Source organism: Myotis nattereri, assembly GCF_964212035.1.
Source record: "Myotis nattereri genome assembly, chromosome: 5".
Classification (NCBI taxonomy): Eukaryota; Metazoa; Chordata; class Mammalia; order Chiroptera; family Vespertilionidae; genus Myotis; species Myotis nattereri.
In genome coordinates, this window is record NC_138080.1 from 35284304 (window position 1) to 35300703 (window position 16400).

The 16400-nt window shown below is 42.0% G+C and overlaps 1 protein-coding gene across 12 annotated transcripts in view; it reads left to right on the plus strand.

Annotated features, from left to right (window-relative positions):
* Positions 1-16400, plus strand: part of HMBOX1 (homeobox containing 1) — a 204360-nt gene that overhangs the window by 161179 nt on the left and 26781 nt on the right. For 2 of the 12 annotated variants that reach the window (XM_081092879.1, XM_081092880.1), the window contains exon 7: positions 6775-6834. The exons of the other annotated variants lie outside the window; for them this stretch is intronic. In XM_081092879.1, coding sequence (XP_080949005.1) covers positions 6775-6834 — 60 coding nt within the window. The remainder of the gene's footprint in view (positions 1-6774; positions 6835-16400) is intronic. 12 annotated transcript variants of the gene reach the window in all.

The window sequence follows — 16400 nt, forward strand, 5'->3', positions numbered from 1 at the left end:
AGATACACTGGCAAAAACATGCAAAGGTAGCAGCCCTGGTTTCTCCGTTTTCTAATAAGGCAATCAAGGCTTTACAAGATTGAGTAAATTCCCAGGGCCACAAACCTAATAAGTGGCCTAGCCACATGCAGACCTTTAAACAATGCTAACCATAGATTTGAGCTCTGCTTATTAACTAAAGAGGAGTGTTCTTTTTATTTGGGAGTATGCAGATTGTTTTTAATGTATGGACTTGGCCTTTGTTAACTCTGAAGTCTGATGCCACTAGATTAACATGTGTTGCAACCTTCCATCTGCTTGAGAGCATATGGAGATTGTAATGGGGAAAAGATGAAACAAAAATGGCAAAACAATTCATAATTGTTGAAGCTGGCTAATATGTACAAGGGGACTCATGGTTTATTACACTTTGAAGGTTTGCCATTTCCCATAATTAAAAAGATTTTTGTTATCATTGTTTAAAGAGGACATGACTAGATTTTAATGAGTAAAATAGATTTAGAAAATTGACTAATATTTATTCATTGAGCTATTTATTTATAGAACGTCTATCTGCTTATGTGCTATCACTGAGCTAAGCTTACCTTAAGTAGTTTACATATTCACAAGAGGAAAAAGGTATCTATATCGTATGTCAGAAATATCTGCACATTCAAATAATGTAAGATTCAAATGTGACTTTTATTCAGCAATCCTGTGTCCCTTTGTTACTTACTAGGTATGAGGTAAAGTGCTAGAGAATACATTTTCGAGTAGAAGGCCTGTAACGTCTTTAGAGTGAATGGTCAGAAGTTTTGGATGCTTTGTGGCCTTGGAGCAAAGTTACTTTTAAAATATATGTTGGGGTGACATTATTTAATAGGACCACATAAGTTTCAAGTGTACATGTCTATGATACTCATCTGCATATTGCATTGTGTACCCACCACCCAAAGTCAGATCTTTTTCTGTTGCCATATATTTGGCCCTCTTTACTTCCTCCCCACCTCTCTCCCCTCTGGTAACCACCATACTGTTGTCTCTATCTTTGAGTTTCAGGTTTATGTCCCACATATGAATGAAATCATATGGTTCTTAGCTTTTTCTGTCTGACTTATTTCACTTAACATCTTCTGATGTACTCTTTCCTTTTTGAGCACTCAGAGTTTTGGTCTGGGTAGTCTTTTAGCTTTGGAAACTGGTATGTCTCTGGAGTGCTGGCTATATGAGTGGGACACAGAAGAGTGGGATCTGGCTATTGTACCTATGCTGGTCTTAAGACGGAAAGATAAAAGAAACCTTTAAATCTCCTTATACAGGTTATCAGTTCCAATTAAGCAAGATAGAAAGAAGCAACAACTTAAAAAGGACTTTAGCTAGATACAGGAATAAATCTAAGAGTACCTAGCTGCGACAGGCAAAAGCAACAGAAGATAATGGTTAAGAGTACCCACTTTGGAGCCAGATTTGTGTGTATAGGTAATTTATTGCGCTTATTTTTCATCCGAGTAGTTGAATGATGAGTCTCTCTAGGTGTGTTCAGGAAAATTAAGGCAAGTAAATATATCTGTGTGTGTTTGTAAATTAAACTGTTACATGTTTGTTTGTTTTTATCAGTATACCCATAATACCTATATTTTTTGTTCCTCTTAGATTCTTTTCATGTTCATCTTCAGTGAACAGTATAAAACAGAAGCACTACTAAACCCCATGAAATTATAATGAAAACAGTTTTTGTTGTTGATTTTACCTTTGTCAACCTCCAAAACAACTTTAAACATTAACCCAAAATATTCTCCTGTTACCTCCTCCAACAGGCAAAGAATCAGTATTAAAAATTGCAGCTAGACAGTGTCTCTTCCCCCAAAATTTATAAATAGTTTTTTAGGATAAAAGTACCTCTTCACAAGGAAAAATAGCATCACAACCGTGATATTATAACAAACCAAGATTAAATCATAGCTCTAAATTTGGTATCACTGCCGTTGACCTGACAAGCTATAAGTCTGAATATCTCATCTGAATTAGAGACATGGGTTTAGTGCACAGAGGCATTTTATGTGTGTTTATACATCCTGGGAGAATCAACATAGAAGAGACAGATCCGTTTGTAGAGTGTTTCTAGAATGTTGCTTGAGGTTTCTGTAATTTAATTCTCTTGGTATTTTCTGCATTTTGGAATTCTTCCCAGGACAGTTTATTAGTACTTGGATTTTGGTTTCAGCCTCTTTCCTTTCTCCTTTTTACTTTTAATGTTTTCAGTGAATACTTGGACTGTGAAGGTTAAGAAAACCAATAGTTCCAGAAACTAAATTCTATATTTAACTGCAGACTGGGTGTGGTTCAGACAACTGCAATGCAAGCTTGGTAGTGTTTTGCCAGTCATCAAAACCCTGACCTGCAGGGAACATTTCGTTTCCTAGTGTTCTGACTCTGGAATACGCTGAATTATGATGATGTGGTGATATATGGTATCCACTTTTGTGGGTCTAAATAAAATATAGACAAAAGAGTTGCATAGGTTCAAACTTGAAGTCACTCTGGAAGATGTTTCTTTTGTGGTGTTCTATAATAATCTCTGAATGATATTAACCTGCCCTGTTTTCATGGTGCTGCTTCCCATAATTCTTTTACCTTTTGAAAAAACATTATTGTTCTTTTTATTTTAGAGACAGAGGAAGGGAGAAGGGAGAGAGAGAAAGAGAAACATCGATCAGTTGCCTCCCATATGTGCCCCAACTGGACATCTAACCTGCAACCCTTTGGTGCAAGGGACAATGCTCCAACTAACTGAGCCACCCATGCAGGGCCTTTTATTACCTTTAATTACCACTGGGCAATTAAAAATTTTTTTATACAAGAAGTCTTTACTTTAGCTCCCATTTCATGAATTCATGTTTTCTTTTAATGTTTTGTCCTTCTTGGTTTGCTTGTTATTTGTCAGTTTGATAAAATAATATTAATTACCATAAAAATAGAGAAATAACTGTTTGTTTTCCTAGTAAGATTTACCCTCCTTTAAAAAAAGGAAAAACACTGTCTCTTGAAGAGAATCCTGTTACTTTGTAAAATGGAGAAATAATCACCTTTTTCTTCCTTAGCAGTATTCTTGTATTGTTTTGTGTAATGTCCCAGTATTATTCATACTAAACAGAACTCCATGAAGAGACCTGCTCATTTTAGTAAGTTTACACCTCAGAGCAGAAACGCTTATAAATGTTTCCTTATACTATTCTTCTGAGAGATTGAGACCTATCCAGATGTTTCTTTGAATGACAACTTGTATCATCTTATATAATAAAGAGATATTATGCAAATTAACCCTCGTGCTATCACAAGATGGCTGCGCCCACAGTGGAGGCGGGGTTCCCATAACAAGCCATAATGAGCCATCAGCAGGGACCTTAGGCTGCATGGCGCCGGGCCGGGGCAGGGGACCTGAGTCTGTGCCCCCACCAGCAGGGCTTGACGGAAGACCTCAGGCCACGCCCCCCGCCATGGCACTGGGCTGGGGGACGTGGGGGTGTGCTGGGGGACCTGAGGCTGTGCCCCCAGCCCAGTAGAGCTTGATGGGGGGCGGGGAGGCTGGCTGGGTCTGGATCTCGCCCAATGGGGTTGGGGCTGGCCAGGTCTGGGTCTCGCGTGACTTTTGAGGTGCATGTGGGTGGGCAGGGACTTGACTCTGGGTCCTGCGGCGTGCCCCAGACTCTGACAAGAGGAAGCTATTCACATTTTACTACTTTTCTTTCATCTCTGACATTTCTTTGTAGAGAAAGGGCAAATAGCAATATTAAAATATTTCCTCTAATCAATTCCCTTTTATTGTGCACAAATTTCATGCACCAGGCCACTAGTTTATTTATTTTTTTAAAAAATCCATCATTTCAACATATGTACATATGTGCTTTATGTTTTTTATTATTTACCACAAGTAAAGGTCAGGAATTGTTATCTTTCTTTTAAATTTTTTTTACTGTTTCACTTTATTACTGCTGTGTATGTGCTCCATGTGAGTGATGTAGGTGCTTATGTAGGTGGGTTTGACTTACGGTGAAAATCACGTTACATCACGCCATAGGAACAGATCTCTGATGTAACCCGAGGACCTACTGTATTGTAATAATGCAATTTTTCTTCTATTGTTTAACACTATTTCATTCACAAGTTTCTTCAAATTAGGCCATATCTGTCATTTTACCATGACATTCCACTTAATAGATTTACCACCATTGCCTTAGCCTCTTGCAAAAAAGTGTCATGGTTGCCCTGACTGGTTTGGCTCAATGGATAAAGCGTTGGCCTGCAGACTGAAGGGTCCCAGGTTTGATTCCGGTCAAGGGCATGTACCTTGATTATGGGCACATCCCCAGTGGGGAGCGTGCAGGAGGCAGCTGATCGATGTTTCTCTCTCATTGATGTTTCTAGCTCTCTATCCTTCTCCCCTTCTCTCTGTAATAAAATCAATAAAATATATTTTAAAAATAAAATAAAATACAGCCCTAAATTTAAAAAAAAAAAGTATCATGGTCAAATGTAAAGAAATTGGGAAAAATTTACTGAATTTCCTATCCAAACAAAAGTACTATCCTGGTCAGATGGTTTCTTTGATCATATATATATATATATATTTTTTTTTTCAACTAGTCTGCTCAATTCAGCAGCAACATAACGAAGAAAATGAGATTTAAGTTTCTTTGTGATTGTGAAGTACTGAAGACAGTTTTACTCCTAGAAATAAAATGAAAAAATAAGGAAATGTATTCTAAGCAGTGAGAATGTTTTTAATTTCCTCATTTTATAAGGAAGAAAGAAGTAATTCTCACTACCTATATTGATAAAAGGTAGGTGAATAATGATTTCTTTGCATTTTTAGGTATTTCAATATCTTAAGATATTTCTTCATTATAATACTAGAGATCCGGTGCACAAAATTCATGCCCAGGGAAGGGGTGTCCCTCAGCCCAGCCTGCACCCTCTCCAATCTGGGACCCCTCGAGGGATGTCCCTCTCACAATCCAGGACTTCTGGCTCCCAACTGCTCACCTGCCTGCCTGCCTGATTGCCCCTAACCGCTTCTGCCTGCCAGCCTGATTACCCCCTAACCACTCCCCTGCCAGCCTGATCGACGCCTGACTTCTCCCCTGCCGGCCTGATGGAACCTGACTGCCCTCCCCTGCTGGCATGGTCACCCCTAACTGCCCTTCCCTGTTGGCCTGGTCACCCCTAACTGTCCTCCCCTGCAATTCTGGTTGCCCCCAACTGCCCTCCCCTGCTGGACTGGTCACCCCAAACTGCCTGCCGTTGCCAGCCTGGTTGCCCCTAACTGCCCTCCCTGCCTGCCTGGTCACCCTCACCTGCTCTCCCCTGCAGGCCTGGTCACCTCTAACTGCCCTCTACTGCAGGCCTGGTCCCTCCTAACTGCCCTCCCCTGCAGGCCTGGTCCACCCCTAACTGTCCTCCCCTGCAGGCCTGGTCCCCCCCAACTGCCCTCCCCTGTAGGCCCGGCCACCCATAACTGCCCTCCCTTGCAGGCCTGGTTCCCCCAACTGCCCTCCCCTGCTGGCCTAGTCGCTCCCAACTGCCCTCCCCTGATGGCCTAATCGCCCACAACTGCCCTCCCCTGCCGGCCATCTTGTGGTGGCCATCTTGTGTGTTGGAGTGATGGTCAATTTGCATATTACCTCTTTATTATAGAGGATGTATATTAACATAGAAACTGCAGGATAAGAATACAAGCTGATTGCCAAACAAGGTACTGAGATAGATTTTGTGGATATACATACAGATCTTCTGATAGAATTCAGTTATCATGGAGCTGATTTTGTTCTTTGAATTTAGTCTATTCATGTTGTTATGCTAAGTACCAATTATTCTCCAAAGATTTAATTCTAGGGTGGGAAGTATTTTTCCTATCAAAAGTCTAAGAGGGAACAAAGAATCCACACAAACAAGAACTATGATTCTTTAGAATCATAGCACAATACAATTTTGAGAACTTGAAGGACCCTTGAAAATTATATAACATTAGAGGCCCGGTGCACAAAAATTTGTGCACTAGAGGGGGGTCCCTCAGCCTGGCCTGTGCCCTCTTGCAGTCTGGGACCCCTTGGGGGATGACCACCTGCTGGTTTAGGCCCGCTCCCTGGGGGATTGGGCCTAAGCTGGCAGTCAGACATCACTCTGGCAGCCTGGGAGCCCTCGGGGGATGTCCACTTGCCAGTGGGGAGCAGGTCTAAGCTGCAGTCGGACATCCTTAGCGCTGCTGAGGAGGCGGGAGAAGCTCCTACCACCACCGCTGTACTGGCAGCTGGCAGCCTGGCTTGTGGCTGAGCAGAGCTCCCCCTGTGGGAGCGCACTGACCAGCAGGGGTAAGCTCCTGCATTGAGCATCTGCCCCCTGGTGATCAGTGTGTGTCATAGTGACCAGTCATTCCCAGTTTTTCTGCTGTTAGAGTCAATTTGCATATTACCCTTTTATTATATAGGATAGAGGCCTGGTGCATGGGTTGGGGCCAGCTGGTTTGCCCCAAAGGATGTCTCAGATCAGGGTGGGGGTCCCGCTGGGGTGCCTGGCCAGCCTTGGTGAGGGGCTGATGGCTGTTTGCAGCTGGTCACACCCCCTTCAGGGTGGGGGCCCCCACTGGGGTGCCTGGCCAGTCTGGGTGAGGGGCTGAGGGCTGTTTTCAGGCTGGCCAGCCCCCCAGCAACAGAAGCTCCCAGCCTCTCCTTTTTTTCTTTCTTTTTTTTTATTCTGGCATTTATTTACCTTCTATAATTGAAACTTTGTTGCTTTCAGTGGAGCTCAGAACCGGCTCCTGCTCGCTCCAGCTCCGTGGCCATCGCCTGCTGAAAGCAGGTATCTGGGGTTTATCTATCTTCTATAATTGAAACTTTGTTGCTTTGAGTGGAGCTCAGAGCCAGCCGGGAAGCGTGGCTTCCTCCATCACTGGAGCAACCAAGCCTCCTGCTTGCTTCAGCTCCGTGGCTGCCGGCCGCCATCTTGGTTGGGTTAATTTGCATATAGTCGCTCTGATTGGCCAGTGGGCATGGCTTAAGGCATACTAAAGGTATGGTCAATTTGCATGTTTGTCTTTTATTAGATTAGATTTAGTAATTCTTACAAACAGTTGTATTGACTAATTTGTTTTTTAAATAAAATGGGAGCATAATACTTTCTTCATAATTATAATACTAAAGAACACACTTCAGGTTACATTATGATCAAATAAGAAGCAACTGAGAACAACAGAGGGGTAGGGTAGGAGGTGTGCTTAAAAGAAAAGTGTGAACAGGAAGAAGAAATGGATGTTCACTTTTTGGGAAATTAAAGAACAGGAGATGAGGAAGGAGATGATATAGAAAAGAGTTCAGGAGGGAAAACGAAGGAATAAGAAGGCCTGAAAGAAATAAGAAATTAAGAAACACAGGCAAGAAGAAATTTAGTTAAATACAATAAAGACTTCTTTCTTATTTATCTTTGAATACCAATTCTCAGTATATAGTTTAACACATAGCAGATGTTCAATAAATGTTTAACAATAAAAATTAAAGAAGATAAAGAAAAGGGCTTAGAAGTTCAACAAATATACTTTTTTTTAAAATATATTTTATTGATTTTTTACAGAGAGGAAGGGAGAGGGATAGAGAGTTAGAAACATCGATGAGAGAGAAACATCGATCAGCTGCCTCCTGCACACTCCCCACCGGGGATGTGGCCGCAACCAAGGTACATTCCCTTGACTGGAATCGAACCTGGGATCCCTCAGTCCGCAGGCCGACGCTCTATCCACTGAGCCAAACCGGTTAGGGCACAAATATACTTTAAAAAAAATCATATTCTGTGGTTCACATGGCTATGGATTCAAAATAAGCAACTCAATCTTATTTTTTGTGTGAGGTTAGCCAAGTTAATTAACCTCTTGGAGATAGGTTCTCAGTCTAAAAAACAAACTTTATCTTTAGGGTCTTTCTTATTCTCTGTAGAAATGGTGAACAAATATAGGTAAATGAAATCAAAGGGAGATTCTTAGCTTAAATGCTACTTAAACTTCAGTCAGTTGTCAGCAGATGCAATTTATATATTTTTTAACAAGGAAGGCAAATCAGTCCTTTTATTGTTCACACTAGTGGCCCAGTGCACGAAATTTGTGCACATTAAAAGAGAATTAGAGGAAATATTTTAATATTGCTATTTGCCCTCTCTCTATAATAGAAGTGTCAGAGATGAAAGAATATTAGTAAAATGTATATGAAAATCTTCCTCCTGTCAGAGTCTGGGGCGCGCCGTGGGACCTAGAGTCAAGTCCCCACCCACCCACGCGCACCTCGAAATCATGTGAGACCCAGACTCGGCCGGCCCCACCCCCATTGGGTGAGATCCAGACCTCACTGGCCCCACCCCCATCAAGCCCTGCCGGGCGAGGGGCGCAGCCTCAGGTCCCCTGGCCCGGTGCTGTGGCGGGGGCACAGCCTCAGGTCCTCTGGCCCAGGGCGGGGTCACGGCCTCAAGTCCTCCGGCCCGGCACCAGGGTGGGGGATGCAGCCTGAGGTCCCCCATCAAGCCCCGCCAGGTGGGGGCGCAGCTCAGGTCCCCTGGCCCAGCACCACGCAACCTCAGGTCCCTGCTGATCACTCATAACAGCTTGTTATGGGAACCCCGCCTCTGCTGTGAGTGCAGCCATCTTGTGAAGGTGTGACGGCGTGCGGGTTAATTTGCATATTACCTCTTTATTATATAGGATAGGATGGGAGACGGTGATTAACCATGAAATGACGTTTGTCGGGTCCAACGTAACCCGAGGACTGTCTGTAATGTAAAAAGTCATAGACGTACAAAGGTAAAGATTTGGGTGGAAATACTTTTAAATACATGGTTCACCCTAAGTGTTGAATAGTTAGTATATTTTTTGTTACCTTTTGTCTTTTGTGTTTTCTGATAATGTTGTTAAAAATATAACTTTTTGAGTTAAAAAGTCTGGGGTTTCAGTCTCAACTGTGCTACGAGCTATATATCCTTAGGCAAATTACTTGCTATAAAAGGGGTGCTATGATTTAATACTAAATAAGTGACAGTGCATGCAAAATAAGCATGGTATATTACACACATAGTAGGTGTTTAATAAATATATTCTTCCTACTACTAAACAGTTAGTACAAAAATATTAAATAAGAACTTTCAAAAGGAATGCTGTGATTTCTTCAAATGGCATTTTCTGAAGAGTTATTTATAAGTACCGCACGCTAACCGATTGCGCCACTGGAGCTCTGGCTATTTTCTATATTTCTAAGTCTTAGCCAGTAAAAGTCTTGCATTGTTTTACTCACAAGGAAGTCATTCATCACCAGTGCTGAAGCATATTTAAGGGTCAGGTTTCAATGAGGTTTCAGTCTGTCTGAGGAGGCAGGTTAAAAACTCCTCCCTTATAGGTACAAAGTGCAGTGGGACACAGAGGAGAGTGGTGGGAGGAAAGGCAACACTGAGATGATGTTGGAGCTGGGTCCTGTGGAGCATGATTTTGATGAGTTGGGAAGAGGAAGAAAGTATATGGCAGTGGAAGCAGTATATGCAAAGGCACAGAGGCATGAAAAAGTGGGTAACTGGAGTGTATGGTCAGTCAGGCAGGAAATGAGGCTGGGGAAGTAGGTTACCCAGAAAAACCTGTATTGCCACAGTTGCAACATTCGTTTTTCTCAAAACATTTGTATTTACATCCACTTTTGTGCCACTTTTTTCCTACATATAACTCATTTATAATGACTCTTTTATGACAGGGACTCGTTATTTTGGGAATGGATTTTGTGAATCATCCTGGGAATTAAAAATTGGAACTGTTTTGAAAATTCTTCTCAGCCTTTTTTGTTGTTAATCCTCCTCTGAAGATATTTTCTCCACTGATTTTTAGAGAGAGTAGAAGGGAGGGAGAGAGAGAGAAACATGGATATGAGAGAAAGATACATTGATTGGTTGCCTCTCCCATGAACCCCAACTAGGGCCAGAGACTTAGTCTGCAACTGAAGTACGTGCCCTTGCCCAGAATCAAACCCAGGACCCTTCAGTCTGTGGGCTGATGCTCCAACCACTGAGCAGCACCATGTAGGGCTCAGCCTTTCTTTTTGAAAACACAGCCTAAATAATATTCCCTTTCCTATGTGTTCAGAGAAATATGCTGAAATTTCAACTGTTTTCAGTTTTTAAAAAATCTTTTGATCCATTTTCCCCTCTGCTTTCTTGTATTATAAATGTGGGTTATTATCAAATCCAGTTTTCCTTCTGACTTCTGTTGTAGCAGTGCATTGTTAGGAAGAAAATTGAGTCATAGCTTTACCAGAATGGACTATTTTACCATCTGTTAAGTAAATTTACCTGGTGCTTCAGTAGTGTAATTTATGGGCTCCTGCAGGCTGGAGTTTGGTTATACTCAGGAGGCACATAGGCTAGCACAGTGCTGTACATAAAGTCTGACATCAGTGAGTGTTGCTTGAGTAAATTGAATAGTTCAGTAAATTGAATATTTAAGAAGACACTGCAACTTAGCAAAACTAGAAAATTGCTATACCCAGTCTTCCCTACCAGACATAATAGTCTTGGGGTGGGAGTAGAGTAATGCAGTATTTTCTAATTTTGTTTAAGTTTGTTTGTTCAATGATACATAATTTCATGATTTAAAGTGATCCAGTGAAAATGACTCAAATACAGCAGAAAAGTGACTTTCAAATGCCTCAGTGTTATTTTGCCTTAGCCTGACCATTGTGTTATTCCCCTGCTTCCCTGCCCCCAAAAACCACTTTGTGGGAGTAGATTTGAGTCCTCTAAAATCTGATGTCTGTCCTGTCTTTAACGAATGGTAACCTAAAATAGATGCACTCTGCCCTCTCTTAGGTTGTTTTGTGTCAACCCTTGGCAAGCTGGTTCTTCCTTTCTCTCTCTTGTGATGTCATTGCTGTTTTAGGATAGAAAACGCTGCAAGAATACACTATAAGTTTTGGAATTAATGGATGCTGGAAGTTGGATTTTAAAAGGAGTTTATCCTCTTTCATACTCCTTATGGAACGACTCGGGTGGAACATCATGAACTCCTCCTGTACCTCTGCAAACAGAAGGAAGTTCTTAACATTTATATAAGACAGCAGGAGCCTGGGCATGACCTCATCTCAGTCCATTAGACTATTTGAGGAAAAAAACAACAAAACTTCCCCACTTATTGACAGGTAGAGTTATCCCAATCCGTTTCTCATAGCCAATAAGAAGATGAACTGTCCTTAAATGCATTTTTAAATTGGCAAATTATACTTCCTGGTTCCTTTTTGGTCAAACAGAAATAGCTGAAAGAGAAATTATCACAATGTTTTGAGGCAGATTAAAGTTCTCCTCATCTTCTTACAGAGGATCTGCCAGCAGTTCCATTTTGTACAAACAACAGATCCCTCATTTCTGTAGTCCCCAAGCCAATTAACAGGAGCAAAGGCCCCATGTTCCCCATTCTGCTCTGTGGCAGAGCTTACAAAGAAATGAAGTACAGTTTGGTAAATTTGGTAGTGTGTGTAATGAGTCACCAATGAAGATGTGATTAACCCCAGCAGCAGAGTTATAAGCATCATATTATTACAGTTAGTACTGATGGAGTCCAACTGTAGACTTAACTAGAAAACTAATGAGCTTTTCTTTTTTCAACTCAACGAATATTTATTGAGCTTCTACTCTGTACCACTCATTGTGGTAGACACTGAGGGATACAGTATTTAACAACAGAGATGTGGTCCTAGCCCTTTTAATAATGTATTAGGAGACCATTATTGACCGACTAAATACTCACAGCATGTACCAAGATTTGCATATGTGCTTGATGTTTGAAGATCTTGAGTTAGTGGAATATGAACTTGTAAATATCCTACTTCTGATATAGTTGCCTTTTGGTTGAGGAAGCCTCCATGGATTTATGTGGTTTCCGTGATAGGAAGAATCTAAAAATGGTCTTTATACTTTGAAAGCCGGTTTACATAGAAATCTAAATCATAATAGTGCCTCATCCAAATATTCCATTTTATTGGTTTCAACTTTGATATGTCATCCACTAAAAGGCCAGACAAACCTTATAGTTCTATTTTACGACTGTCCTACAGTTATCATCTTTGGGCTAATAGAAACCCTAGTTTGTCATCAAAATACTGTCCTTGAAACATGACTATATCCCAGATTTGCTCTGTAGTATCACTGTGAAGAAATTTATTTAATTTGTAAGATAACCTTTCAGCTTGGACAATATTATGTAAATATCATGTTTTTTTGTCAAATGTTATTAGAATTAATTTCAATTTTTAAAAAGCAATTAGAGAGTCATTTATCCATATCCTACATAGTTTGATTGACTCCCACTAAAACAAGCCTAAGACACAGGAAGTAAAATGCTAGGTTTAAGAGAAAGTAGTAAGTACTCCTAAGTGCAAGGTATTGTGTATTCCCTTCTCAGGGAGGTATCAGGGTACTCCCCAACCAGTGCACCTCTGATTTTCCCAGAACCTATGCTGTTGTCTGTGGTTGGTTTGCTCTTTGTTGACACTTCCCCCTGGGAGGACGACTTCTCATTTTAGATACAGACTCTGTATCCTTTTAGGCAAGAGGGAGTCATCTTTTCAGAAGTATAGTATTGATCATGGGAAAAACCATACAGGAGACAATAGATTGGTTTTATCAAACCTATTCTATTGATCTTCACATTATTATAAATTTTTGGTCAGTAGTGACAGATTGGTAAGTGGTCAGCTTATAATTCAGTGCTTCATATTTAAAAATAGGCTCCCTGCCTCAAGACAACTTGAATGCTAAGTATAAGAAACTTAACAATCCCCAATCACCTTACAAATCTTTTATAAACCTACTTTCTACCAGCAAAGGCTGGCAAAAATGGATAGGAAGATATATATGGGTGCTCCCCAGCCAGAGTGAAACAGGTGCAGCAAGGGGCACAGCATAGCTTCAGTGCCTTGATAGTGTGCATCTGATGGCCACACACTCTCCAAAGTACCAGGGTCTCCACTGGCATGAGTGTCCCATGATTACCACTCACCTTGGATGGTTTCAGTGGGAAATAGGAAGTCCATGGGCCACCAAAACCAAACACTGCCCCCTTGTGCATGTTCTTTTTCTTCCTTATTAAAATAAAACAGAGGGTTGGACATTTAATGAATTCATTGGTATGTAGTCAAGAGACACCTTTCAAAAGAAATACTGATTCTCAGTTGTTGCTTTCTGTTGTTGATACTCTTACAGATGTCCTCATATCCCCCCTTCTTTTGCCCACCTCCACCCAGCCCCCCACCTCCTCTGGCTTAGATTTTGTTCATTTTGTATTTTTTGTCTGACAACTCCAGAAAATTGTTGGTAGTCTTCTTTTCATGTCTTCATAGAAAGACTAATGACTGAAAGGTAATACATATTAGAAGAAAACTTGCTCTATAGTTGTCACAGCAATCTCTCCTATGGCAGGCCTTCATTTAAAGCTGCATGTTACTGGACAAGTGATGGTAACCCTGTGTTGTTTTCTAAAATGTGCTTAACAACTCATCTCCTAAATTCATTGTTACCCCTGGAACCTTTTGGTCAAGTAGCAAGTAGGGTCTAGTACAGTGATGGCGAACCTATGACACGCGAACTCATTTTTTTGGTTGATTTTTCATTGTTAAATGGCATTTAAAAATATAAAATGAATATCAAAAATATAAATCTTTGTTTTACTATGGTTGCAAATATCAAAAAATTTCTATATGTGACATGGCACCAGAGTTAAGTTAGGGTTTTTCAAAATGCTGACACGCCAAGCTCAAAAGGTTCGCCATCACTGGTCTAATAGCTGTTAGCTTGCTGTGAGTAAATAAATTATATATATAAAAGCCTAAGTGACCATCTCAACCAAACGGATGATCAAACAGGCTACGTGGGACGACCAGTCCGGCAGGGGGGTTAGTGAGGGGTGACCAAACGACTGAGCAACAGGCTGCATGGGGCGACTAGGCCAACGGGGGGGCAGTTAGGGGTGACCAGTCTGGCAGTGGGGGCAGTAAGGGGTGACCAAGTCAGCAGGGGAGCAGTTAGGGTGACCAGGCCAGCTGGGCGGGGCAGTTGGGGGGCGACCAGGTCAGCAAGGGGGGGCAGGCAGTAAGGGGTGACCAGGCCAGCGGCGGGGGCGGGGAGCAGTTAGGGGAGACCAGGCTGGTGGGGGGGTGGGGGAGCAGTTGGCAACTAGGCCTGCAGAAGGGAAAGTTGGGGGTGACCAGGCCAGCAGGAGGGTTGTAGTTAGGGGCGATCAGGCATGCAGGCAGGTGAGCAGTTAGGAGTCAGTGGTCCCGGATTGTGAAAGGGATATCCTGGGTATCGGGCCTAAACCAGCAGTCGGACATCCCCTGAGGGGTCCCGGATTGAGAGGGTGCAGGCTGGGCTGAATTTCGTGCACCGGGCCTCTAGTTTAAACATAAAATCTTTGCAGTGAAAGACCTGGGAGATGAAAATGTTATGTTAGGGCACATTTCAGACATGGTGTCCATAATTCTCTCATGGATGGATTTTTCTTTTTTAAACATGTGAAGAAAGGCATCTTACCACCCTGATGAGAATTTGGAAGCCTTTATTTGGTGCCAGTGTCTGAAGATTATTGCCAACTTTTCTACGACAGGTTAACTGCACTATAAACATAGACTTTAACCATGTGTGATGTGTTTTGAGGGAGAAGCCCCAGAGTTTATTTAATTCTCTGCCCAGGGGAAAGGCCGTCAGTGTTGTGCTGTCTCCAAAGCAATGAAATCCCCTTTCCCAGGAGGAAACACCCATGGTGTGATGTAGCTGTGGTCTGGGCTGTCATAGGTTTCTTGTTACCACATCTTTGCTTCCAGAAGCTCTTGTGAAATTTACCGGAGTTTGGTTAAATGATTCATTACAACTTAGAGGAAGTCTGACCAATATTATGTCTTAGCTGAATAATGGCTGTTCCTTTGAGCCAATGCACTGAGTCAGGAAATCTGAGTTCTAGATGGTGTGACCTTGAGCAAGTCAAGTCCCCTCTCTTGGCTCTTCATCTGTCAAGTTCATGTCCTCATCTGCAAAATTTGGTAATGCTTCTTTCCAGTTTAAAGTTCTGGGTTTTTTTTTAATTTTTCATTTTTCTAGATCATCTTTATGTGGAGATTTTTTGAGGGGGGGATGGGTAATACGAAACATTTTGGTATTAAAACAAATGCATATAATATTGAATAGAATATAAAATTTACATCATGTTTTGAGACAAAGTAAGAGCCATCAAAGACATTTCAAGGTAAGCTACCATGAGCTTCAGGCTCTATTCCTAAGCCCTGGGGGAGGAAGGAGACGCCTGAATGCTCGCTCTGATATTACGGGGACTGCTGATGTGATAGAGAAGTCTGAGCAGCAGCTCCTGGTCTCTCTTGTTACTCTCAGCACCTTCTGAGCATCAATGGGAAGGGTGGGTTGTTCACAGGTGTTCACAGGCTTAACTCCATGTCTGTGTTCAGGAATTCTTGGGACTGTGGTCCATGGTAGTTTTACAGAATTGCCGGGATGTGACAGGGTTGAGGAGTTATAGAAAGAAGTCTCGCCCTAACTGGTTTGGCTCAGTAGATAGAGCGTCGGCCTGGGGACTCAAGGGTCCCAGGTTCGATTCCGGTCAAGGGCATGTACCTTGGTTGCAGGCACATCCCCAATAGGGAGTGTGCAGGAGGCAGCTGATGGATGTTTCTCTCTCATCGATGTTTCTAACTCTCTATCCCTCTCCCTTCCTCTCTGTAAGAAATCAATAAAATATATTTTAAAAAAAAAGAAGTCTCATCTTCCTTCCACCAAGTTACCAAGGAGACAACACAAGAGATGATGGCTCCTTCTGCTGCGACCCTCATCACACATCCCTTCCACACGATCACTCTGAGGTCCATGGTATGATTCATTGGCAGAGAATCCGAGTGCTGAGGACTTTGTGACTCCATAGTAACCACCTGTCAGAAAGCGGGTATACAGTGGGGCCTTGACATATGAGTGTCCCTACTAACGCATTTTTTGAGATACCAGCTGTCTCTCGGCTGATTTTTTGCATTGAGCTAATAGAGTAATTTGAGTTAACGAGCTCCTTGACAAGCTCCTTAACGAGCTCGGTCTCAGAACAAATTAAACTCGTATGTCAAGGCCCCACTGTACTATCATTTTTTTTCGGTCTATTCCTTGCCTCCTAGGTGACGTCATTTCTTTGTGGTTCTGTAACTCGCTGGCCTACCTCGTCGTCAGTACCTATGCACCAAATGGTGGGGTTTCCACCGTAATGAAATGAAGAGCTCTTCCCAGATTGTCACAGGATTTTTTGCCAGTTTGTTGACCTATCCTTTTGTGCTTGTCTCTGGGTTCTTTGATTCTTTGTCAGGATCTAC